General features: G+C 33.9%; 2 protein-coding genes and 1 pseudogene across 2 annotated transcripts; all 3 read right to left on the minus strand.

Annotated features, from left to right (window-relative positions):
* The window catches only part of LOC139901942 (tyrosine decarboxylase-like), a 62,098-nt pseudogene extending 57,802 nt beyond the window's left edge, over nt 1-4,296 (minus strand).
* A 4,522-nt stretch (nt 4,297-8,818) lies between these two features.
* On the minus strand, nt 8,819-13,744 carry LOC139872051 (DNA replication licensing factor MCM3-like). Its single transcript, XM_071859853.1, has 16 exons — nt 13,672-13,744; nt 13,473-13,579; nt 13,180-13,388; nt 12,090-12,220; nt 11,770-12,008; nt 11,452-11,688; nt 11,162-11,316; nt 10,879-11,087; nt 10,628-10,793; nt 10,353-10,546; nt 10,121-10,180; nt 9,932-10,021; nt 9,685-9,848; nt 9,337-9,417; nt 9,078-9,219; nt 8,819-8,994 (listed from the first exon to the last, which is right to left on the minus strand). Exons 1-16 carry the CDS (start codon nt 13,735-13,737, stop codon nt 8,935-8,937), a joined length of 2,310 nt encoding a protein of 769 aa, XP_071715954.1. The 5' UTR covers nt 13,738-13,744; the 3' UTR covers nt 8,819-8,934.
* Nucleotides 13,745-16,270: 2,526 nt separating this feature from the next.
* LOC139872056 (3-oxoacyl-[acyl-carrier-protein] synthase I, chloroplastic-like) lies at nt 16,271-20,684 on the minus strand. Its single transcript, XM_071859864.1, has 7 exons — nt 20,100-20,684; nt 18,334-18,765; nt 17,892-18,065; nt 17,623-17,736; nt 17,104-17,205; nt 16,948-17,014; nt 16,271-16,558 (listed from the first exon to the last, which is right to left on the minus strand). The coding sequence occupies exons 1-7, from the start codon at nt 20,562-20,564 to the stop codon at nt 16,491-16,493; spliced, it is 1,422 nt and encodes a 473-aa protein (XP_071715965.1). The 5' UTR covers nt 20,565-20,684; the 3' UTR covers nt 16,271-16,490.
* Between the last annotated feature and the right edge of the window lie 5,893 nt (nt 20,685-26,577).

Here is a 26,577-nt window from a genome sequence, read left to right on the forward strand (position 1 = left end):
TGGGCTCTTTAAGTCCACTAACATTAAATAAAGCCCAAGTTTCAAGTAGTAACAAGTTAATCCAATTAAAAGTCCATTAACACTACTAAAGGCCCAAGTAATTAACTAATAACCATAGTTAATTAAAATGATTAATAAAACTAATCATGAATGTAAATAATACTCTAAAAATATTATTCGTGAAGTTTCGGGTGTCACAAAGATGTTTCGGGCACTTAAAAGTCAAGTATAGTGTATCATGGCAACATGTAAATGTAATAACATACATTTGTTTAATCACACGTATTAATAATAATAATTATTAATAAATAAATGTTGGAAAATCCAGGGTCGTTACACAACAGCATCGATGTTATAGAAACGACATGTCTTCACTATGATGAACTGCGACTTTATAGAAACCGAATACTTCTATAATACCCAACTCACGAGTGAGGGGAAAAAGAGGATAATGACACTCTTAGTTGGATATCTTGGCTACCTAAACCTGACAGCATTCAAACACCAAATCCTAATCACGAATCACCAAATCCTGATCACAAATCACCGAATCCACTAAATCCACCAAATCCTGATTCCGAATCACCAAATCCTGATCCCGAATCACCAAACCCTGATCTCGAAATACCAAACATCGAACCAAATGAAAACTCCTCGAGCAATGAACAAGGAGAACAAAACAATCCGACTCCCGCTAATACCACAGACGAATATGTTTCACCACAGAGAGTCAACAGAGGGGCACCACCAAAGAGATATTCACCAGAAAAAGAAGCTCAAAGATCAAGATACCCAGTTGCTAATATTGCACAAGGAAACCTATCAAATGAAGCACAAAAATTTAACTCTGCTCTATATTCTGAAGAGATTCCAGGTACGGTTGATCAAGCGATGAAATCTGACAAATGGAGAAAGGCTATGGAAGAAGAGATAGAAGCTCTTAAGAAAAGTGATACATGGGAAAAATGTACGATTCCTCAAGGAAAAAACTTGTAGGATGTCGAAGGGTGTTTACGATAAAATGCAAATCAGATGGCAACATTGAGAGATATAAAGCTCGTCTTGTTGCTAAAGGATACACTCAAACCTATGGTATAGATTATTCTGAAACCTTTTCCCCAGTGGCAAAAATTGATACTATCAGAGTTCTTTTTCAATCGCTGCAAATGAAAACTGAGCACTTCATCAATTTGATGTGAAGAATGCTTTTCTCCATGGTGAACTAAAGGAAGAAGTGTACATGGAAGCTCCACCAGGTTTTGCAGGAAACTTTAATGATAGGGAAGTTTGTCGACCTAAAAAATCTTTGTATGTGCCTAAACAATCTCCACGGGTTTGGTTTGGAAAATTCACGTTATTTTTGAAAAAAATATGATTTCAAACAAAGCAACTCGGATCATACTCTCTTCTTAAAACGAAGAGGAGAATTAATTACTTGCTTAATCATTTATGTGGATGATATGATAATAACAGTAAATGATAAAGAAGAAATTTCTAACTTAAAATCAAACTTAATTAAAGAATTTGAAATGAGAGATTTAGGCAAACTCAAATATTTTTTGGGATTGAAGTATTAAGATCACAACAGGGAATATTTATTTGTCAAAAGAAATACGTTCTTGATTTTCTTGACGTTCTTGATTTTCTTGTAGAAACAGGTATGATTGATTGCAAACCTGCGGATACTCCTATGATTCCAAATCAAAAGTTGTATATGGAAGATGAGGCTGAACTTTCTGATAAAGGGAAATATCAAAGGATGGTGGGAAAACTCATATACCTTGCTCATACCCGACCAGATATAGCACATGCAGTAGGAGTTGTGAGTCAGTTTATGCACCAACTACAAGTTCATCATATGGAAGCTGTGTTGAGGATAATCGGATATTTAAAGAAAACAGCGGATCATGGAGTTGTTTTTAAAGGAAATTGACATTTAAAGACTCAAATTTACATTGATGCGAGCTGGACTGGAGAAAAAGGAGATAGAAAATCCACATCCGGATTTTTTTACACTCGTCGGGGGTAATCTAGTGGTATGGAGAAGTAAGAAACAAAAGGTTGTTTCACTTGAAAGTGCCGAGTCAGAATTTAGAGGAATAGCAAAAGGAGTAGTCGAAGCTTTATGGATCAAAAAGTTGCTAACAGAAATTGGCTTTCCTCCAAAGGAAGCGATTCAAATCTTCTGTGACAATGAAGCAGCTATCGCCATCTCAGAAAATCCAGTTCAACGCGACCGCACTAAACATGTGGAAATAGATCGTCATTTTATCCGAGAAAAGTTAGACGATGAAATCATCTCTCTCCCATCTATCAGATCAGAAGACCAGCTAGCTGATATCCTCACCAAGTCAGTCAATGGGAGATTGTTTAGTGATGTTCATGCATATTTTTTCCAAGGGAAAAAATACACACGGACATCAATGCGAAAGGGTTTTTTTTAGGCGTCAACGTCGTTGATCTCCGGTCCGGTTACCGTGAATAACCCGTACCCGAGATGATGATCTCGGGAGGGTGGCCAACGAATTGCCCGCCGGTCGATAGTCGGACCCTATCGACGGCAAAGGGAGAAAAAACCCTACAAGACCCGTAGGTAAAAACCCTAGTGTTGCGATCGTGGAGAAGATCCGGCGAGAACTGCCGTATGCGTTGCGGACTTGCGGTGGTGGAGGAGTTGCGGTGTGATCGAATGACCGCATGAGGGTGTATGCGATTGGGAGCGTGTGAACTTGATGTAGGTTGTGCCCCATATTTATAGATGGGAATTAGGGTTAATTGACTTGGGGCCCAAGTTAATTGTGTAGACCCTAATTGGGCTAAACCCTGCGTCATCAAGTCCCCCAAGTTCGGTATGATATTTTTGTCAAGTATCGTATCGAACTTCTCATTATGCTGCGGAAAATAAGTTCACATGAGCCTGCGCAAACAACTGTGCGTAAACCCGCGAACAGATGCGCAAAGAACCGCATGCAGAGTGCGCAGGGAAACCGCGTGAACTACCATGCGTAAAACCGCATGAAAATTGCGTCTAAAGTCGCTGACAACTGTGCGCGAAGTGTGCGTAACCTGGACAAAAGCACATGGACAGTTGCGCAAGCGCGCGAACATCTGCGCTAAATATTCATGTACTTAAACCGCATATAACGAATTAAAAGCTCAATAAGAAAAGACAAACCTTCTCAAAACGAACGATAGACGGTAGAAACACGAGACATAATGCATCGTACCCCACGGTGGGCGCCAAATGTTCATGCATATTTTTTCCAAGGGAAAAAATACACACGGACATCAATGCGAAAGGGTTTTTTTTAGGCGTCAACGTCGTTGATCTCCGGTCCGGTTACCGTGAATAACCCGTACCCGAGATGATGATCTCGGGAGGGTGGCCAACGAATTGCCCGCCGGTCGATAGTCGGACCCTATCGACGGCAAAGGGAGAAAAAACCCTACAAGACCCGTAGGTAAAAACCCTAGTGTTGAGATCGTGGAGAAGATCCGGCGAGAACTGCCGTATGCGTTGCGGACTTGCGGTGGTGGAGGAGTTGCGGTGTGATCGAATGACCGCATGAGGGTGTATGCGATTGGGAGCGTGTGAACTTGATGTAGGTTGTGCCCCATATTTATAGATGGGAATTAGGGTTAATTGACTTGGGGCCCAAGTTAATTGTGTAGACCCTAATTGGGCTAAACCCTACGTCATCAGATATCCTCACCAAGTCAGTCAATGGGAGATTGTTTAGTGATGTTCTTGGCAAGTTGAATATTGAAAACCCAAATATTCAACTTGAGGGGGAGTGTTAGAATACAGTCACTACAACAAAAAGACAACAAAGTCAAATAACCATTTTTGGTTATTTGACTTATTGGGATCAGACTTTAATCTCGTCACTTCCCTTTTTGGCAAGTCACATGGGTCAACTAGCAGACAACAAAACGGGTCAAAGGGTAACTACAATTCAGCAGATTTCCCTTCTTGTACATGGGGTTCCAAAGTGATATTGGAGCCATCCCATATTTAGAATTAGCTGTTAGAACAACTTATGTATAAAACACTGTATCTTGTAAGCATTGTAACCAATTCAATCTGTATCAATTTAATCAACACAAAGATCAGTTATCAGCTTTCTAAATATCAAATTATCACAATGGTGCACAATTAGGCAAAGATTTTAGTAAATAACCAGGTTTGGCTTGGCTTCTTACAGGGTAGTTGTGTATATTTTGGTAATAATCAGCTAGGAAGTCTATCACAAGATGACCTTGCCTCCTGAATTCTATTGGGTCTAAAGGATTCATGATGTTTTCTAATCTGATCTTATTTTACTTTTCTTCATTTATTATATTTTAATTTTTTTTTTTTTTTTTTCATATTTATTAACTCAAACGACTAATTTTTTTTTTTTGCGATATATATGTGTGTGTATCATTTCAAGTGGATATTGGTGTTCACATGTTCTATTAATGCCGTGTTATGTTATCTTTTTTTATTTAATATTGTTATGTTACATTAATCGAGTCAACAGCAAGCGTCGATTTATTGGCGACTTGACTGTCACTTAGAGCCTAAATTTAATTTCAGTCTGGATTTAAAATCCATGGAAATTTGATTCTACCATTTTCATGGTGTCTCATTTTTTTTTATACAGTATATTTTAATTTTTTTTAAAGTTTTTCCTACTTATAGGCCGGAGGTCCTTTTGGAAGCAATCTCTTTATCCATAGAACATAGAACATTAAGAGAGATGACTTTCTCCACTCTTGAAGTGTTTCACTTCGGGTGGAGAAATGATTTGTCTTTATTCTAGGATAGGGGAAGGATTGTCTACATCTCACCTCCCTCATACCTCGTATATGCAGTGTTCGTTTTTGTTGTTGTTGTTGTTGTTGTATTGTTACGTTACATATATATGAAAACTTTAACGTAAATAAATCTAACAAACTTATGTATTGTATATATATTATTTGAATTTTTTAACTTGACAACTCTCTCGAAGCAATATGCGGTTTCAAATGTTTTTTTTTTATTTTAAATGGAATTTTTTTTCAAATTTTTTAATAACCTTTAGTGGATTATATATGTGTTTTTTTTTTCTTTTTTTACTTTTCATTTACTAAAAGGTTTGTACAAATCATCGATTTGCGAATTCTAATTATAAAAGTATGGAACTAAATCATTTCTGCAGCAACGCCCGAGTTATCTCTACGGTCGTTTAAAACAAAAGTACCTTTAAACATTTTGAAATGGAGGTAATTACTTAATACTCAAAACTGAAACAAACTTGAATACTTAGCCCGTTTGTCCATCTTTTTTAAGTGTATAATATAAATATAATTTTACCATTTTACTTGGTGTATAGATATTATCAAACAATAGTAGCAGTTTGACACTTCAATTTACTAGCATTTGCGATTTCATAAGCTGTGAAGTAATTAAGTATTTTCAGGATAAATTTCTTGATGCAGAACAGATTTATGCATGGTGGTACATACTACATACCAATTCCTCATTAGTACCCTCCAATGTAATTCTCAATCACAATAATAAAATCAACAAAAGAAATTCCGATACAAGTGTAGAGTAAAACTCTAGAAATACAAGTTTGAGATATCAAAAAGTCATAAAGAAAACAAATGTTATTAATAGATGAAAAATACTAGATCGAAAAAGGAACTTTAAAATAGGTAAGCGACCAATGACATAACGGCTGCAAGTGATGCAGGAACTTGCAATGCCATTCCAGCGCTCTCCATTGACGGGGATGGTGCTGGTGCGGCTGCAAACTCCTGAGCCATGGTTCCTGAACTGGTTAAGGCCATGAGGACCATCATTGTAACGGTGAGAGTTGTGGCTAGCTTGAAACTTACCATTTTGGTAAAAAAAAAAAATAATTTGTGTGTTTTTACTTGTTAAGAAAGTAAGGGGTTTTGAGTCTGTTTGAGTGTGAAGAAAGAGTAGTGGAACTTAAAGGGTTTTATAGAGGCTGTTTAGTGGAGATTAATAGAGGAATCTAACAGCTAATCTTATATGGTGAGTATTGTTTTTAATGTAAAGACATAATTATTTGATTAAATGTGGGGCTGTGGTCAACAAAGCAAAATTTTTGAAAATTTAAAACATATTTGCCCATTGTCTTCCAGACTGTACAAAGTTATGCACCAAAAACATATTTGCGTGTTGAGGTGAGGTGTGTTCTGAACGAAAAAAAAAAAAAAAAACTAAGCTTTCTACTAACGTATCAGTCATTAACCATATGTATATGGATAATTAAGCGATTTCTTGAAGATGAACATCGAGAATAAAAAGGGCTTTCAAGACCAATTACTTCATACACAAAAAAATCATAGGAAATTTGGTTCATAGTTGGTTTATGAGATTACAAAAAAAGAACAGAGAGTAAAAGCAATTACAATTTTTAGCAAATATAACTAAATTAGAACCTTCATTGTCTTTTAATCCATTCATTTTCTAATATATACAGAGATATGAATCATATGATTACATGTACTCTTATTCCTAGTAATACATGTTCTCAGAAACATTGATAATAACAACCACATGGATCACATTACTGGAAGTTGCTCAGTTTCTGTAATATTAATATTAAATATTAAGTAATATTATTAATTTATTAACTACTATAAGCACTGACAGTTAGTATAGAAGAGAACATTTGATATACACATTAATAATATTCCACAACTAAAGCTTATTTTCAAATTTTAAAAGAGTACGAAAAGTATGCAGTCATTATTATAACTTTAAATGAAACAAAAATCAAGTTATACCTTTAAATGAAACAAAAACCAACAAAAGCTTAAAAAGAAATTGGTTCAAGGCGCTAAAATGGAAGAATTTGACGTATTCATAAAGGATATCTAAATTCGATTTTATGGCTACATGATTCGTTGCTTTCTTTAATACTACTGTTTGTTTGTAATTGTAATTGGTTCGGTTTAAGTTAGCTGAGTCTCGGTACGGTATCAATAGTTATTTTGTTTAGCGCTTTATAGGTACTAGCCTCATCGGAGTTTCTTTCTTGCATCTCTCGTTGAATTCGTTTTCGTTTCAAAAACGTTTTCCATTTTTATAATAGTCTTCATTATTTTTGCCAAAACAAAAAATATCATGTTAAATGAAACTGAGGAAGAGTAACCTTGTATACTATGTTGATAAAAAACAAAAAAAAAAAAAATAATAAAAAAAAAAAAAAAAAATACTATGTTGATATTGAAAGTGTCTTTATTAGCAGACCTATTAAAATCAGAACAAAAGACAAATTCTTTTCCATTAGATGAATCAAACTAATAGCCTCATGAAAATCAACTTCTTGTGTATGGGTTTATCTACACTCTTTGTATATGACTTACTTCTATTTATTTGATAAATACAAACAAAATTGAAGTAACTTTTTACTACAAGCTGTTCAGATGTGATTGTGTATCTAAAAAGGACCACAGGCACGGCATTTGCAGAAGTTGTTATGGGTTAACAATTAGCAATAACTGAATTGTAACAGAAAAGTAGTTAGCTTAGTTCAATTAGTTGAGATATAAATAGCTAATTGGTTAGAGATGGAATTAGCTTTTGATTTGTGTTTGTGTTTAGACTTTAGAGTTTAGACACAACTTTCTCCCTTATCGTTTGTGTAATATCAATATAGTAGTCAATTCGATTCATTCTTTGAGTCCGATTCTTAATCAGACGAATTCCAGGTGATTCGAGAGCTTCTTCAATTCAAATGAATTCAAGAAGTTGATAACAGATGTCTTTTATTACTGTTAGTTTTTTTGAAATTTTCATTCATGTTTAATGAATCCTTTGAAATGTCTACTAGGTTATTCAACAAGTCTTTTAATTCTTAAAGAGCTGTCCCAAAAGTGTTACATATAGTTGATGTCTACTCAAAGTGTAATGAGGTGATGTTTTAAAAATATATGATTAATTATGCTAATTGATCTTGAAGCTTTCTATTTCTTTGATCAATTGTATGAAGTTGTGAGTCATCTTTCGGTTAATAAGGTGTATGGATTTTTCCAGCCTAACAGACAATGGCCAGATTAAGTTCACTCATATAATTTAAGAAGTTTGCTTGATACCCACTTTCTGTCGAACAACTGTACCTTTAACTTTAAAATAATATTTCCCATACGATTAGCTGTTAGATTCCTGCACTAATCCCACTAATCCCACTAATCACCACCTATAAAAGTCATTAATCGAACATACACTTACATCCACTCACACAAGCTACTAAAAAACTTAATTTCAAGCTGCAAGATATTCACAAATAAAGCTTACCCAAAATAGAAAGTGTGAAGCTAGCCACTGCTCTAACCATCATGATGGTAGTCCTGATGGCCTTCACCAGTTCAGGAACCATGGCTCAGGAGTTTGCAGCCGCACCCGCACTCGCACCATCCCCTTCAATGGAGAGCGCTGGAATGGCGCTGCAAGTACCTGCACTTCTTGCAGTCTTTGTGTCTTTGGTGGCTTACCTTTTTTAAGGCATTGAATCTTTTGCAAGCATGTTTCCTATTAATCTATTTTCTTTTTATGACAGTTTATGTTCCAAAATTGTATTTCTGATTTCTAGAGTTTGACTCTACTTTGGTACCCAATGTTCGGTATAAATTGAAATGAACGTTATTTTATAATAAATATCAGTAACCAAATGATTAGCTATAGCCAAGTAATTACGTTTACGCCTTTGTTTGAACATAGAAGCACTTTATAAATTGAAGGTGTTAACTAATTTTGGCAAATTCAACAAAATAACTTAAAGAAGATAACACCATACATAACTTTAAAAAGAGGTAGCAGATCAAGTACTTGATTAGTAACAACAACTAGATGTTAAGTTCACATTGGGTGTGTTATGAAGTTACAACACTCAAGGCAATAAAACATTCATGAAAAACAACAGACAGCTCCCTTCAGTATGTGGGATAAACAATATCATCAACGATCATTACCCTACTTTCTTCCCGCCAGCTCTGCACACACAAAGCATACGATTTTTAAATAATTCACACTTACAACTGTGAACATTTTAAGCAAAATGGCTAAAAATGAATACCTCTAAAAGAGTCATTATCTCTGCCCTCTGGTATGGTACTACTGCCCCAACATTAACTACCCGTTCAATTTCTGCTATACTTATTTGCTCAAAACGCGTTTCATGTCGATGCTGCTCAAAAGCAGACCTAAACGCAGCAACCCTACACAACAAAAAGGCATATCTTAACTTAATTGTTCATATAAATTATAAAGTGTATATATAGATACGATATAGATATATTACAATGGGTTTAAGCTGTAACAGATATGGAACAGACCTTTCAGATGAGGTAGGTTGTGCCACTGGAGGCTCGTCTACATCCATTGCTTCAGTCTCAGTTTCAGTTTCAGTTGCAGCCCTGAAAAGGAAAATAAGTATATAAATGATAAATGATTAATTAAATACAAAACAAAAATTCAATTTTATTTTATAAAGGTGGCTTTGACCCATTTTTTTATGAATGGGCATCGATTCAGGTTATACATTACCTATTAAGTGGTTGAGCGAGTGAAAAAGGTAATATAGAAGTAACATGTCAACACTAACCACCCATACCATACAAGTACCTGATAAGACCCATTACTGACCCACCCATTTTGCCACCTATACTTAGTGACCCACTCACCTTGTATTTCTGTCACCGTTAATATCTCCATCATGGTCAGACTTGCGCTTTCGTTCCAGCTCCTTCTCCAGTTGTTGCTCGCGCTCTTCCATATCAGTCAGCTCTTGATGGTAAATGGCAAAGTTGAGAACTTTCAAGGCAGCTTCAACGTCAGATTTCAAAACCTGCAACACAAAAACGGAACCATCAAGTCATCTAAAAATTAAGCAAGCCAAGTCACACATATGAGGTAGCGATTAAGGGGTACCTGTGTGCTCAGTTTAAGTTTAGCATGTGCTGTAGAAAGCCTAATAATAGTCTCCAGGGTTCTTGCAGTTATTGGGAGAGTTCCTCCTGTCTACATAATTAAAAAAAAATTCTAAATTCAGATTAGAGAACTAAACATATTATGATATTAATGCATAAATAAACATGTAGTTGACTGGTCAACACAAACCCTAGTACTGCCACCGGTGTTTCTGAGCTCTGCATATGCAGTTGCAATATACTCGGATGCCTGAACAACAAGTATTCATATGAGTCATAAAAATAAGTGAAAACGGATAAAATGAGATTAATGACCCAAGCAGAGTAACAGTCAGCAACTTTTACCCAACCCACATGGCCCACCCATTTTGCCACTTCAATCAATGAGCATGTGAAGTGCATATCTTTGAGAAAAGGAATACCTCATCGGTAAGATTTGGTGTAATCCTGTGCTTAGCATAATGTATGTACTTCTTAAGAAACTTGATTTTCAACGTTTCATCGCGAGGCCTCCTGCCTCTTGTTTTTCCATGTAGCATTCGATCATACTCGACAAAGATAGAAGTATCCACGTCAGCTTCATCCTCCCTTCCATACATTGACATTGAATCCTCACCTATAGAATCACGTTTTCTTAACGTTAGGCAAATTACAACATGACATAATAACTAATATCCTACGAAAGACTCAAGCCCACCTCCATCTGCAGCAGAGCGAAAACGGTGCATACGCAAAACATGATCAGAGATGCGTCTATCTATAACGGGATCCATTTGGTCCAATACAATGAAAAGCAAATCAAATCGAGACAGCAAGGAATCAGGAAGCCCGATATTTTTAGTAGGAGTGATTGAACGATCATACTGCATACCATTAAGGAACATATACAAAGTTAAGGATTGGTCATAGATTATACATGACAGTAACAAACATCGTTGAAGTGGTTACCGTTCCATAGATGGGATTAGCAGCTGCTACAACACTACATCGAGCATTCAACGATGCATGGATGCCAGCTTTTGCAATTGTTACAGTCTGCTGCTCCATAACTTCATGTATTGCAACACGATCTTGATCGTTCATCTTGTCAAACTCATCAATGCAGATCACACCCCTGTCTGCAAGAACCATTGCACCAGCTTCCAACCTTCTTTCTCCTATAAAGTTTAAAAAAAAAGTTTAGTTAAAAGATACTAATTCATTTTTATCAAGTTCAAAAGCAGACTCTCACCTGTTTCTTGATCAGACGTAACTGCAGCTGTCAAACCCACCCCTGAAGAACCACGACCTGTGGTCGATATTGCCAAAGGCGCAATGTTCATAATGGCCCTAAGAAGCTGTGACTTTGCAACAGAAGGATCCCCTACCATCATCATGTTAATGTCACTGCAGATGTCATAAAACAGGTCATTTACATGATATATAATGTAGTATAAAATATATGATTTACAAAGCAATTTCTGTCTTGATATTCTATGAAAAAACAAGTTTCATGATAACGCAAGATAAATGGATTCTTACCCTCTTAAGTGAGTCCCATTTTTCAGATTCTTCTCTGTTCCACCAAGCATTAGTAAAATAACTGCTTTTTTAATCCATGAATGTCCATAAATAGAAGGTGCAAGTGATCTTGAAAGCAGGTCAAATGTATCTTCTCTCGCAGCTATCTGCTTAATTCTTTTGAGGTCCTCTGTACTAAACATTGGAGCATTTGCCTCTTTATTCAGCAGAAATATGTTGTTTGCTATAAGCACGGTCCTACACGTCATAACAGACAGTTAAGTTCAAATTTTCCAAAAGTGCAAGTGAAAAAAAAAAGTATAGTTTAGTTAAGTGAACCTGAAAACTCCATTAACACTGCCTTGACTTTTTCCTGGAATAGCTTTGTATATTCCAACGATTGCTACACGATCTCCAGGTTTGCACGAGTCAACAAGATCATCTTCTGCAATGACATCAACGGTTCTTGGTAGTTGACCAGGAGCTGAATTTTCAGGTACTTCCTGCATTGATAGTGTTTGATGGTCTTTGTAATTGCATAGACCATACTCAGTTACCAACAAATTGCCATTGTCATCCTGCGGCAAAATAATATCAATGAGATAATTAAAAACTTTCCCAAATGTGAAATGTGACACATTGTAAAGAGTTGGACTTACCCGGGTAGGATACACGGAACCGGTTGGCAAACCCACAGTAGATGTAATATCTCGATACTCACGAGATGTAAACTGCTTAGTTGAAGGGCAATAATGAACACTTTTCACAACTTTCGGTCTTACAAGAGAGCCTATAAGAGAAAAATGGTCGATTATATCGGTTAAGATACCGCAAAATTCAGTATAAAAATAGAAACTATAGTAGGAGTCCTAAATCACAAATTATATGTCTGTCATGTAGCCCACTGATACTTTATGAAGATAATATGCAAATACAACAAAATGGATTGTGTCAATATGAAAACAGGGGAGGTTTTCCTGGTTGGGACAGATGGTAACGATTTGGGGGCAAGTAATGTGCTAATTTTATCATCATAAAACAACAGAGCATAAACCACAATACTTAAACACAGATAAGAAACTTAAACTATTAAAAATCAAAACAATTGTAAAACAATGAACACTTTTCACAACTTTCGGTCTAACAAGAGAGCCTATAAGAGAAAAATGTTAGATTATATCGGTTAAGATACGGAAAGAATCTGCATACAGATAGAAACCATAGTATGAGTCCTAAATCACAAACAATATGTCATCAACTAGCCCGAAAATGCTTTATTAGGGCTGACCTATATGGTTCAGACCGGTAACACGTACTACAAGTGAAATATACGATCTAGTGGGAAATTTTTTTGGGGTTTAAACTACTGACACCTGTGGATACTGTAAAGCCATCTAGTAAAAAAAAATTGGCTTTTAACGAGTGACACCAGTGATGCTTTATGAAGATAATATGCAAATCCAAAATATGGATTGTGTCAATTTTAACATGAAAAAGGAAAAGTAAAAAAAAAATATCTGCTTTGGTAGATCTTTTTTTTTTTTTTTTTACTTTTCCTTTTTCATGTTACCCAGATAAGGGTGAATACTTTTGAGGACAGATGGTATTATGATTTATGATAACAATTTAGAGGCACGTAATGTGCTAATTTTATCATCATAATACAACAGAGCATAAACCATAAACCACAGTACTTAAACACAGATAAAAAGCTGAAACTACTAAAAAATCAAGACAATTAAAACTTACATTTGGTAATAATCCCCTCAACTTTAACCATAGAGCCAATAAATTCAGAAAGCAGATCTCTAGGTGTAACCTTCCTCGAAACAAATGGTCCATCAAATCCAATCAACACTTGTTCCCCTTCATTCAAATACTTCGGGGCAATACTTCGTGTTCTTTCTGTTACAAAATCCGATAACGACTGTATATATTCGCTAGGGTTTCGTAACAACCTAATTTACAAAAACACAAATCATTATATCATACTCACAACAAACTTACATAAATTCAATTTCAGATTTTATTCAATATATTACCCTCGAGCCAAATCATTAGCTCCGCGTTGATACAGGTGAGAGATCTGAAAAATCAAACGGTGACGTCCGTCGTCGATCATTTTCCTGATATCTTCATCTAAACTGTCCTGTAAATGGAAAAAATAAAAATTAGACTGTAAACACAAATATATATACTCACGAAGACAAATGTGAACAGAATTAGGTTAAAGTGAATTACGTTAGTTTGAAACTGTTCACTGAAAGCTTTTTTGTTGGAAGCCCTAAGCTCGTCACTGATGTCCATGCTTGTATGATTAATTGGTAGAAGGAACGTTTGATTGAAGAGGGATGAAGAAATAAAAAGGGTGGAATTTTTGCCCTAAATCTGTGAGTGATTTTGGCGGGAAAGGTAAGTGATGGATTTTGGCGGGAAAAGATGGAATGTAGGATGGTTATTTTCCCGCGTGATAAAGAAAAATAAGTGGGCCAATAAAAAGTTAAATACCGTATCAAGCCCAAAGTTGATGTTAAACTTTGGGCCTGTAACCCAATAGTGTATTATTAAATTAACATGATCTTACAAATTGTTGATCAATCTAACCAGTAATTCAGTGGAACTTATTTACTTTTGAGACCTCGTCCCATAGTAAATGGAGTTATTTTTCCACCATTTAAATTATTTTATTATCCACTAAAAAATCCAGTATGTATTAATAGAATAGATTACCGTTGTACTATATAACCAAATAATACATACATTTGATAGATGTAATAATTTTGATAGAGGACATATTATCATTCACCTGTCATTTTAATTTTTCCTTCACTTCCAAAAATAAATAATCAAAGTTAGATTTTTTTTTTCCTTACCTTACCATTTTTAAAATATATGTCTGTGTCTAAATTAAAAGTGAAACTTAACTCTTATAAAAAAAAAAAACAAATTTAAACTGTCTAATTTGTAGGGATAAACATTTATTTTGAGACAGAATGTAATAAATAATACGGAGTAATTATTGACACCATTAGACCACTCCTTACAGTTCATTACCGGCTCATTACCCGTCATTACTCGTAACTAACCATAGGCATAAGCTAGTTACCCGCGTTAGTTACCCACACTAGCCATCAATTTAACGAAAGTGTTTAGGTTAGTTATAGGAATTGTGAGTCCCAGTGTCTTTTTATTGTTGAACTTGATACTTTATTGCTTGTACGTTGTATATTAAGAGGAGTATTGTTTTAGCCATGATAGAGAGTGTTTAGTTATGAGTTAGTTATAGGATATTGGTGTTGATGTGGCGCTGAATGCTGATTTTATAGTTAAGAGGGTGAATAATTTAGTTACGATAGTGAGTGGCCTTAATAATTATTCAAAACCATACAAACTGTACAAACATAGGGAACCGAATAAATAAAGATACTCGGAAACTAAACTAATAAACACCCTATACAAACAATCTTATGAAGTTGGTTGACTCGTGTGTAATTGTTAATGGATTTTCATTGGATAATTAATATAGTTACGATTTTGAAAATTAAATATATATTATAACAAGCGTAAATTTAAAATTTTGATGTTTTTTGTTTATTACACGTGTTTTGATTGTAATTTGTCTTCGAGTATAACTTCAGTTGAACAAAATATGTTACAATATAAGTAAATGTATGTTTAAACTAATAATCTAAATGTGTACTGTTTAATATTATTAGTAACATTTAAATAATTGTAACTTTAAGAACACTTATTTTTGTTAATAAATTAAAATTTATAGGTTATGTGTATTAGTGTATATGTATATTAATATGTAGATGTATATGCATATATTTTAGCATGTACATATATATGTATAGATGTATTACGAGTGATAATGGATATATTCATAGATGATAAATTATCATTCATACCCGACCCACAAAATATTTAAATCATCCACATCCATTATAAATAGATCAGATGAATATTCATAGATGAAACATCCATTGTCATCACTAAATGAAAACTGTTACTTCTATCTCCGCAAAAACGTTACCATCAGGAATATAAACATTTACTTCACTCGTCCCAAATCTATTGTCTCCAGACAATAAATACACGGTTCAAGAAAAAGTTAATGACGCATACTTTTTTGTTAAGTTTTCAGTTTTACCCCTTACTTTTTACGTATATTTTTGTATTACATGTATAAAGTAGGGGACAGAACTTTATCACATTATTTTTTTCTTTTAATGAAAATGGACAATTAATTTGGGAGATTTAAAAAAAAATATTGGACAATAGAATTGGAACGGAGTGAATATATATTATACATATTGTCCATAAATTGTCACTTAATGGGTATATTTGGCAACAAGCTAATTGGAGCTTTGGGAGCTTATAACTTTTATGAAAAAGCTCATATCAAATAAAAAACTTTGTTTGGTTGCAAGAGCTTAAAATTTTTTGAAGGAGATAAAAAATTAAAAGCTACTAGAACTAGCGTTTATCTTCTAGTTTTTTGTCATTTTTACTTTTTATTTTGAGAATTTCTAGTTTTTTGTCATTTTTACTTTTTATTTTGAGAATTTCAGCTACTCTAAACAACTAAATATATATAAAAAAACTAACAGCTACCAGCTAGTTCTACCAAATATGCTCGATGCTAGTATATTAATATTATGATCTCTTTAAAATACTACTAGACTTATTATTATAGTTTTTAACGTTAAGCTTAAGTTAATTAGATTACTCTAGTTGCAACTTATTATCATTGTTGTAATGTTGTAATTGTAATAGAGAAACACTTGTACAAGTATAAAGATGATTTGTATGTTGACCACTTGATGGGTAAGGGTAACGCCATACAAAACTGGGGTAATTTACCAAATAAATAAATACTCCGTAATAATACAAATACAAATATGAAAAAACGTGTTTGAATCCAATGCTAGCCTCTAAATCTCAAAAATGTACTCGAACTCAAATCTAAAAAAGTCTAAATTAGCCACCAACAAACATTGAACAACAGTTTTATAAATTATAAACCTCATTAAACAAAAAAAGCCCACCAAATTAATTCAAGGCTTGAAAGCAGAGAATACTACAACAGAGTTGTGTCCACCAAAACCAAACGAATTTGAAATAGCTGCACATTACAAAAACATCACCCATCAGTCAACAAACTACAAACGTAAAACACAAGGTGACAATTTCGACCCATTTAGTTATCAAACAGATAGTAAGTTATCAAACAGTCTATAAGTTGCCTGAAATGTACCTTTAAGGCATCAATACTCCTAATATTTTTTTTGAAAAAAAAAAATTACTGAAAATTGTGTGAAAACCATATTTCAAGAGCCAACTACTTGTACAATTTACAAATTTTTATAGAAAGTAAGAAAAAATTACGTGGGTGGTCCCTTTTAGACTTGTAATGATAATTAATGACTCGTTCTATCCTGTTGCCAAACCCGCCCATTTTTCCACTTTTATGATTCACAAATGAAAAAAAAAAAAAGAAACAGACAAACTCACCAACGTTGATTTCATGTTGCTTCTTTTGGTTTGCAACCGTGTCGAAATCAACAGCAGGCTCCAGGTTCTACACATACAAAACACGATATTTAGATTCAAAATAATAGAAGGACAAAGGAACAATCGTGGAAGGAAAAAAAAAGAAGAATAACGTACGAATTGATTTATGGAGGGATGCAGCCACCCTGTTTGAATGGCTTTAATAGTAGCAATGGCTTCTAGACCACCAGCAGCACCTTGGCAGTGACCAATCATAGACTGAAATATAACCAAACCAACAACCGTTTAGCAAATTTTAAGGTAGCAATTTCTACCCATTTTGTGTCAAATTGGGTTTTTTCTCCAATGGATTATAAAATAAAAATCACAAAACTTTTCTTAAAAGACGCTTATAGTGCAAAAAACTTCCTAATAAGATTTTAAAAGAAGCATTAATATTATTGAAATAACATAGCTTCTATAATCAATATCATACTTGAAACATTAATCCTTAAAAAGAAATTAGATGAAAACATATTCTGTTGAAAACGACCCAACAAAGTTCAGCCCGAATCAAAAAGAGTCCGTTGAACCGTTACCCAACCCGCCTATTTGTCACTTTCGAACTTTTCTTATTCTATTAGGGTAGGCACTACACACGGTAATATAATATATAATACTAGTTACAAGGGTTACCTTGGTTGCGTTCATTTTGATTCCTGCAGTGTTCTTGAATACCTTCTTTACAGCATTTACTTCAGCCAGATCACCGGCCACAGTTGAAGTTGCGTGTGCATTGATATAGTTAACCTAAAAACAATATTCACATTAATAATAATATACAATTTGATAATGTCACATTTATTAGAGAAAATAATATTATATATGAAACATTATTTTTGGAAATGTACTTGTGTGTCAAAATTTAAAATTAAAACAAATCGAGTGAAACAATATTGAAGTACCTCCTCTATTGACACACCAGCTTCCTTCAAACTACTCTCGATACAGGAAGCAACACCGAGTCCATCTGAACGCGGATCGGTCATATGATACGCATCACAATTTATGGCACCTCCCAAATATTCGGCCAAAATCGGTGCGTCTCTTTTCATTGCATGTTCCAGACTCTCCATAACCTGTAAAAATTAGGTCAATTTTAGTTTAAATTTACCTCTAATAGGTCAAAATACATGCAACTTCCTAATTGTATTGTCCAAAAAAACCTATTATTAGCTTAATACAATCATTTTATAATCATATCCAATACTTATACTTATTTATAAAAGAAAAAGGCATTGGATATATTAAGTGTTGACAACTTGATGGGTCAACCCGATCCAACCCGTCCGTTTCAAACCAATACCTAGTCAAATATTTTACAACCTCTACGGTTAGCAAACTTACCAACACACCAGCACCTTCACCCATAACGAACCCGTCTCTATCTTGGTCCCACGGCCTTGAAGCAGTTTGTGGGTCATCGTTTCTTTGAGACAAGGCTCTACACGCAACAAAACCGCCCAATCCAATAGGAATAATCGAAGCTTCGGTCCCACCAGCAATCATCATATCAGCTTCCCCTCTACGAATATGATTTGCAGCAGCATGAAAGCAGTAATTGGAAGTAGCACACGCAGTTGAAATTGAATAATTTGGTCCCATAAACCCTAGATCGATAGCTAGCAACGCGGACCCCATGTTTGTTATGGCATAAGGAATGCAAAAAGGTGTGATTTTTCTGTACCCTTTTCCGATAAGATTCTCAACTGCGTCAGAAAACACCGAAAGTCCTCCCATTCCCGTTCCAACAAGAACACCAGCACGCTTTTTATCAATCTTCACGTAGCACATGGATAAAAAGAATGAAAAAGTGTATATTTTTTTTTCTCAAAAGAGCATAATGATAAGCATATACTGCGTTTGTGTCACCTCCTAACAAAAAAAAAAAAAAAATACTAGCCAAATTGGTTAAACGCATCAACCGACTATAAATCATTTTTAGTCAAAGGTATAGATTACAAGTGTAATTATTTGTAAAATTAACACATAATTGTTCACCAACATTTTAGTAAGAAAAAGTTTAAAGGTTGTTGGCGTTCCACTCGATCAAAACCATTTTGACCTACGCTGTAAATTGGCTCACTTCAAACCAACCCTGTTTTAACTTGTACCCGACCCACTCATCTTGCCACCTTTTGTTCATATATCTTTAGGGCAAGTAGTTTCGGAAGTCTTAGATTTTAACATTCATGCCATTTACAACACTTTTGCTAGAGTGTAGACACATGCACATAAACTTGAAACTTCATTTTGCCCTTAACGTCTGTCTAATTGATTATTAACCGCATACCAAAAAAACGTGAATTGAAAGATTTAGTAAATATCATATGAATATCATGCACTTAACATTGCTTTCCAACAAAGTGATCTAGTGCACATTGCACATGATCCTTATTACACGCTTCACAAACTCTTTTACTATACGCACGTGAACCACTTATGCGCACAAACCTCTTAAATATTTCACTATGTTACACACAACTTAAAGAATTGAATAACCATTGGTGTAGCCCCAAATTAATCTCAAAAATCCACAATAATCTTGATAATCAACTTTTTTACAAATACTCATTAACTCTTATACCATATCTAATTACTTAACCCCAAATAATAAGAGAACATCAAAAATCATAGTCTTCAACTATAAAGTTCAAATCTTTACAGTGAAACTCATTAAATTCTAATCTTATTGAGCAAGATTAAATCTTTAACACTAAAAAAGTTCAAATATTTTACAGTATGAAGGTCTAAATCTCAACACTAAAAAAGTTTAAATTTGTAACACTAAAAAGTTCAAATCTTTAACATTAATAGAGTAACAACCATTAGCAATTAAAAGTTAAAATCTTTAACACTTAAAAAGCTTTAATCTTACTTGAAAAGTTTTAATCTTTACAACTAATGCATTCATGCTTAATGGGCATCACTCAAACACAGCTTTCATTCAGTAAATTTTACTCAATTTAAACACAAAATCAAAACTTTAAATTTTTCAACATACATTCATAAAATTCAACTCATGCAATATACATTTCCCAAATAACAACCAGATTCAAAAAACAACAATAATATTAATTAAATGATTAAATTAAATATATACATATACAAACCGTGTTGCGTTTATCATCACCAAGATCAGCATGTTCAAGAGCTTTTTTACCAGCAACAATGCAATATCTTAAAAAATCATCAAGTCTTCTATCATTTTTAGCATCAATATACCCATCTGCTTTAAACCCACGAATCTGACCACCGAACCGGGTCGGAAACATTGACGCATCGAACCGGTCAATCAACCCGATTCCACTTTCACCAGCTAATAACTTATCATAGTAAGTATCCACATCATTTCCGAATACGGATACTAAACCCATACCCGTAATGACGACCCGTTTCTTCGGATCTTTTTCTCTTTTGGGTGCGTTAGCGACGGCGGATATGACGGCGCGGCGACGGGTGGTGGTGGTGGTGGTGGTGGAAGTGAATGATGGTGATTTGAGATTGATGGTTTTGTGAATCGGGTCAAGTGGGGTGACCCGAAGTGGGGTGGATTGAAGAAGAGCTTGAGATTGCATGATGATGATGATTTTAATAATTGAAATTGAAAGATTTGAGTGAGATTGTTGGTTTTGGGTGGATTTGAATTTGACGGATGTTTTGAGGGAGACTGTTTGGGTTTAAGGATATGGTGTTTGTGTGTGTGCTCGTCGAGTGTTTTTAGTCGAATAAATTAGTAGAGTACAAGTAGATCTTAGTATCTTACCAAATCTTGGTTTTTTGTCAAATGTTTGGCCAACGCAAGAATACAATTGTCTAATGTTTAATTTTAATAATATTTTTATATTAAAACAACAAAATGAAATTTGTTAAATAATTAAATTATACTGACGTTTTTGCAAATAAACTAAGTTGTTATGGTAATAGGTCATCGTCTTTGACTAGTCCATGTAAGGAGCAAGGACATTGTTTACACAAAGCAAGTTTTCGCTCCATCTTGAGTGTGGAACATAGTGAGGTGAGTGAGGTCTGCTTCTCTCTTTATCACTTATTTTATATTCAAGTATATAAGTATATAATAACGTCTGTATTGGTAATTGGTAATCGATAATTAGTAATTGGTAATTTGTGTTTGCAATGAGCCTTTTTTATTATCATTTATAATGTACAAGTTGAAATGAGACCAAATTTCTTGGTTTCGAGTAGTAGCATTAACCGTTGAAAAATTATTGTTGGTGTAATTTTGGCGTGAAGATGTTTCAACTAAAATGGAACCAGAAGCGGACGCTTGGGATTGTGACTGATACACTCTAGGATTAGTAGGAAAGAAATAGATAATTGAGAAGAGATTAGAGAGACATTTGAAAGTGTTTGTTGATGTGTTTTCAACCAAAATCAATACCATCTATTTATACTAAACTTGTGGGGTAAAATAGTTCAAACGCATTAAAAAAAATTCAAAAAACGACCAGAAACGGCTCTATTTCTTAAAGAATTCGACCAGTAGCAGAGAACCAGTATTAACCAGGTATTTTTTTTCAAATACAGTTTTTACCAAGTCATATTCCGAACTTAGGAACCGGTAGAACCGGTTCGAGCATTGAGAAACGGAACCGGTTCTGAAGAGCCGGATTTTCTGTGAACCGAGTTCGGGTTTTTGGACAGGTTTTTCTAGAAACTTTTGTACATTTAGTATAATTTTAAACGCTAAAGTTAAGTTGATTATATTATTTTAATCTTGAGTTACCTTTTATTGTTGTTGTAATTCTAACTATTGTTGTTTTATAAAATGTTTTCGCTAGTATAATATAAGGAAGATTTGTGATTTGGCGGGTTAAAAAAGGGAACACCATACGAAAACATGCAAGTAGAGGTGCACATAAATCGGTTTGGAATCAGTTTTGCTTAAATAAAATCTAAATAAAATCAGTTCTCGAAAAACTGGTTTTTTCTACTTCCAATTGCGGTTCCGATTTTTCTGGATCGGTTTATTCGAGGTTGTTTTTTCAGAATTGATTTTTTCGCTTTTTTCTGGATTCGACTCTGTTTTTTCCCTGATTCAATTATTAACAGTTCGATTTTTATAATAGTTAAACAACAATAATATATAAATATAAACAGAATAAGCATAGGTTATAACACTTAAACAACTATAAATACATGAAACAATATAAATGGAAGTTAACGCTTAAACATCTACAAATAATATAAATAATTATTAATGGTTTTTATAAAAAATACAGTTAAACAAAACCTAATACATTTCGAGGCATGACAATAACCCGAAAATATACTAGTGATTAAAATATATCGAGTTTTGGCATTGCCATCACTCGTTATAGTTTAATCATCATGAAATAAGTCATCCGACATTTGCGCTATATTTTATTCAACGTTAAAGGGTTCAAATTCATCTTTATCTAATTTGGTCTCGGTCGTTGGAGGTGATATTCCGGATTTTTCTTCTTTTCTTATTAAATTTTTTTCAACGTATTCGCCTAATGACCTTCCAATATTGTCTCATTTTGTATCATATCTACCTGTCCAAATAATACTTCAAACATACATATATTTCCACGGATTCGGGAGTAAGTCTTGATCTTTTACCGATATAATTCGACCGCTAATAAAAAATGCGGATTCAGAAGCTACCACCGAAGCTTGACCGACTAATAAGTCACAAGCCGTAGCAGCTAATATTGGATATTAGTCTTTTTTTATTTCCACCAAGCCAAAATGTCAAAGTTGTTAAAATGTTTGGGACCGATGGTGGATAGTAAAAAGTGTGCCTTGTAGTTTTTCAACTCACTTGTGGGTGCCACTGTTCTTTGATGCTTGCTATCATCTTCATTTAAACTATTATAAAATGTTATATTAAGGTATCAGAGCCTTCGAGAGGATCCGGCCTGAAATTCGTTGGGTTTCTTGTTGACCATATTTTATTGCTTAAATTACAAAGAATTATTCAAAAGTGTTAATTTCGACAAATTTGGTTATTTATATAGTTCATCTTCATTTACACCATACGTCAGAATTTAGACCATAGGTTAACTCTAAATTTTGTAGTATTCTCTCAAACAAAAATTTCACCCTACTAAATTTTATTTAGACATGGATTAATTGCGGCAAACAAGTAAAATCAGAGGTAAACTTGCATATAGTTTATTAATTTATATTTTATAGCTTAAATCATGTTTCTAAACGGCCGATTAGTTGAGGTCGGCTATTTTTCCATCATATTATAAAGTTGGTTTACATTTATGGGTTAGTTAGGTAATAAACATCCGATAATTGTGTCGTCACCTCTTTAAAAACTTGTAAAAAATTTGCTAATGATTCTAGTTGATCCCGTTCTTAGTTTACAAACGGCTCGCTCAAACATTTATTAAGTAATCTATATTTAAAACCCATTTAAATTCACGTTTTCATAATATATTTTCAAACATAATACAAGTAGAATTGCAACTAGTATCATTATCAAAACAAGATCGTAGCTAAGATTCACCACATCGATGTCGATAAGTTATATAGTTATGTTTTCGTTGGTTGCTTTTACAGTTTTACTAATAAATTCCTAAATCTAGTTTCTAATTCACTATTATATTTTAAGCAATTTTGCACGGACAAAATTTAAACATGAGCAACACAATTGGATTAAAAAAACACCACTTAAGATCAATTTAAACGTAATTTGAACATATTCATAGAACTATTATATTAGATGCACTATCTAGCGAAATTGTAAACTTTTATCAGATAAATTATACTCCCTCCATTCCACTTCAAATGTTCACCTTTTCATTTTGGGTTGTTTTATATCAAATGTCCTATTCGTGTTTCAACAAATCAGAATGATATTATTTTAGAGAGAGAAGATTTCTGATTGGTGTAGAATGAAGTTAGTGAAATTTTGTAAAATTGTTTGTAAAAAGTAAGTGGACATGTATAATGAAACGGATGTGGTATTCAACTAGAGTGTCATGCAAAATTTTCTTTAATTATTACTCGTATGCGGATAACCAAACAGTTTATAAGCAATTGTCCGTGTATTAATAACCACGAATATGAATTATACCTATGAGCGGTAACGGCTAAATAAGATTTGGTCGTTCCATGTGGTGCGGTCCAAACATCTCAAGTTATAGAAATATTATATTTATATTTTCGAAAAAAAATCAATTATATCATTTTTAGCGGCTTGCCATAATTTAAAGCATCACATTTAAGAGTAGTACGACTTACTCTTTAATATTGCGATTACAATCGATGCTTTGATTATCCCCGTAAGCTTTTCATTGTCGAAGTGGTTGAATGGAAGCTCTCATTGAATAACAACTTTGTAAAAGCTCTTGTTGAATGACAAACTTTATAAGATCTAATCAACTTCGACATCGTATGTAAAAACCGAACCATATGAACCAAGTGTAGCTTGCGTCTGATCTTTAATAACTCCTTTACAAGTCTGAAGTAATATATATATATATATATATATATATATATATATATATATATATATATATATATATATATATATATATATATATATATATATATATATATATATTGTAACATCCCGCCTTTTTCCGTTTACTTTTCCGTTTAACTATTTAAATCTCGTTATATATTTATAACATCTCCCGTTAATACGTGTTTTAAAAATATCTCGTCTAGGTAATTCACGCACCCGCACCCGAACTAGAGGGACTAAACTTGCAAAGAGGCCAAAGATTTGACTAGGTCAACTAGTCAAACCTTCAACCTCCTCCTCTCATTTTCTCTCTTTCTCTCTTTTCATACTTCCATTTTCCTCTCAAGAACTCAACCAAGATTCATCATCTAATTTCGGATTTGGAGGCTAACATCAAAACAAATTACATATTTGGAATCCTCTCTTCATCCTCTTCGACTTGATACCAATTTCATCTCATTTGGGTAACTTTCTAAAATTACTAGATTTTGTGTTCTTGATATTTTTGAATTATAAAAGTGTTAATTAGTGTCTATGGCTCGTGTATAACATGAATATATGTTTTGTTTGTTCGATTTGTTGTTTTGAGTAACTAGTTTGAACACTTGAAAATGGGTTTGCTTAATCTTTGATTTTGGAAGATTAAATGTTGTTAAATTGTTAAAGTTCATGTTTTAATTGTGTTACTAGTATCACTAGCTTCATTTTGATGTGTAGGTTGATTTGTAAAACTTCAAAAACATGATTAATGATTTTGTGATTCTTGATTAGGGTTTGATCGTTCTTGAGATGAACTTTTTGATGCATGAATACCATGAAATGTTAATTGTTAGTATTTAGTTGTAATGCATGTTTCATTACCTTCAAAACGGCATATCATATGTGTGAATTGGATTCCCGAAACTTAAAATGCATTTTGTGAACTTGAAACTTGAAAATGGACTTTAAATGATCACATGACGAGAAATCGGTCATTGGAAATGATGTTTTTGTTTGATGAAACATGTTTAGTTATGTTCCTTGTCAAAAGAGCTTTCCAACGATATAAGGTGCGAGTTCTAAATGTTTACGGTTTGCATTTTGTGCTAAAACGAATTTTGGATCAAGACTTGAACATTTGAAACTGGCCAGGTACCAGCTCCCGTGTATTGTCGCGGCGCGACAATTGTGGGCCGCGGCGCGGCATAAGCCGTGTCCAGGCTCTGACCTCTTTGGTCAAAATACGAAAAATGTTTGGCACACTATGGACCTCCGATTCACATGAGACTTGTTCTAACATGCTTATATATGAATAAAAACCTCAGAAAAATAGTTCGGGACCCGACCCGAACGTGTTGACTTTCGTTGACTTTGATCGACCAAAGTTTGACTTTTTGTCAAACTTAACCAAATGATTATGCAACCTTCCTAACTTGTTTCTGTACTTGTATCTTGCATGAAACTTGACAATTTGATTCACATGCTATTATGATCGAGTCTTAACGAGCCATAGGACTAATTGAACATCTTTGATCTATCGTGTTTACCGTTATTGATACAACCTATTGTTTAGGTCAAGACTAGCATTGTTCTTTGCACACGTTTACTTGTTGAAGTACTTTACTACTCGTGCACTCAAGGTGAGATCATAGTCCCACTTTTACTCTTTTTGAACTTACATTTGGGATGAGAAAACATAAATATTTCTTTACTAAGTGAACACGAGTACAGGAAAACAAACATTCTACATACGAGTTTAGAACAAAATCCTCAATTCGATTATCATTAGTTACACTTGCCGGGTGTAAGCGAGAACTTATGTTGTGTGGATCCATATGGGTTTGACAAACCCTCATTCAAACGGTTCGCTACCGTTTACGAATGAAATATATTTTCGAGAAACAGTGTATGTTCTAGCACTAAGTGATGGGGTTCTATGGAAGGAATGTTAAGCATTGATAATTGGGTGCTCGTGAAACAAACTTTTGGAATGTATTACTATTATTTCATTGATGCAAATCTTGTGGTTCACTTGTACTTACTTACTTAAACCTATGATTTCACCAACGTTTTCGTTGACAGATTTCTATGTTTTTCTCAGGTCCTTGAACGATACATGATACATGCTTCCGCTCATTATTTGA

This window comes from Rutidosis leptorrhynchoides, chromosome 1 (assembly GCF_046630445.1).
Source record: "Rutidosis leptorrhynchoides isolate AG116_Rl617_1_P2 chromosome 1, CSIRO_AGI_Rlap_v1, whole genome shotgun sequence".
Taxonomy (NCBI): Eukaryota; Viridiplantae; Streptophyta; class Magnoliopsida; order Asterales; family Asteraceae; genus Rutidosis; species Rutidosis leptorrhynchoides.

Excerpts from the sequence above, each read along its gene's own strand:
- LOC139872056 (XM_071859864.1), bottom strand. The coding sequence starts at position 20,564 with ATGCAATCTCAAGCTCTTCTTCAATCCACCCCACTTCGGGTCACCCCA. Across the intron at positions 18,066-18,333 it reads GTGAAGGTGCTGGTGTGTTG|GTTATGGAGAGTCTGGAACA; the intron begins GTAAGTTTGCTA and ends TAATTTTTACAG. Across the intron at positions 17,737-17,891 it reads CTGGTGTGTCAATAGAGGAG|GTTAACTATATCAATGCACA; the intron begins GTACTTCAATAT and ends TATTGTTTTTAG.
- LOC139872051 (XM_071859853.1), bottom strand. The coding sequence starts at position 13,737 with ATGGACATCAGTGACGAGCTTAGGGCTTCCAACAAAAAAGCTTTCAGT. Across the intron at positions 13,580-13,671 it reads GTGAACAGTTTCAAACTAAC|GACAGTTTAGATGAAGATAT; the intron begins GTAATTCACTTT and ends TTCCATTTACAG. Across the intron at positions 9,849-9,931 it reads AACTTAAACTGAGCACACAG|GTTTTGAAATCTGACGTTGA; the intron begins GTACCCCTTAAT and ends TTTGTGTTGCAG.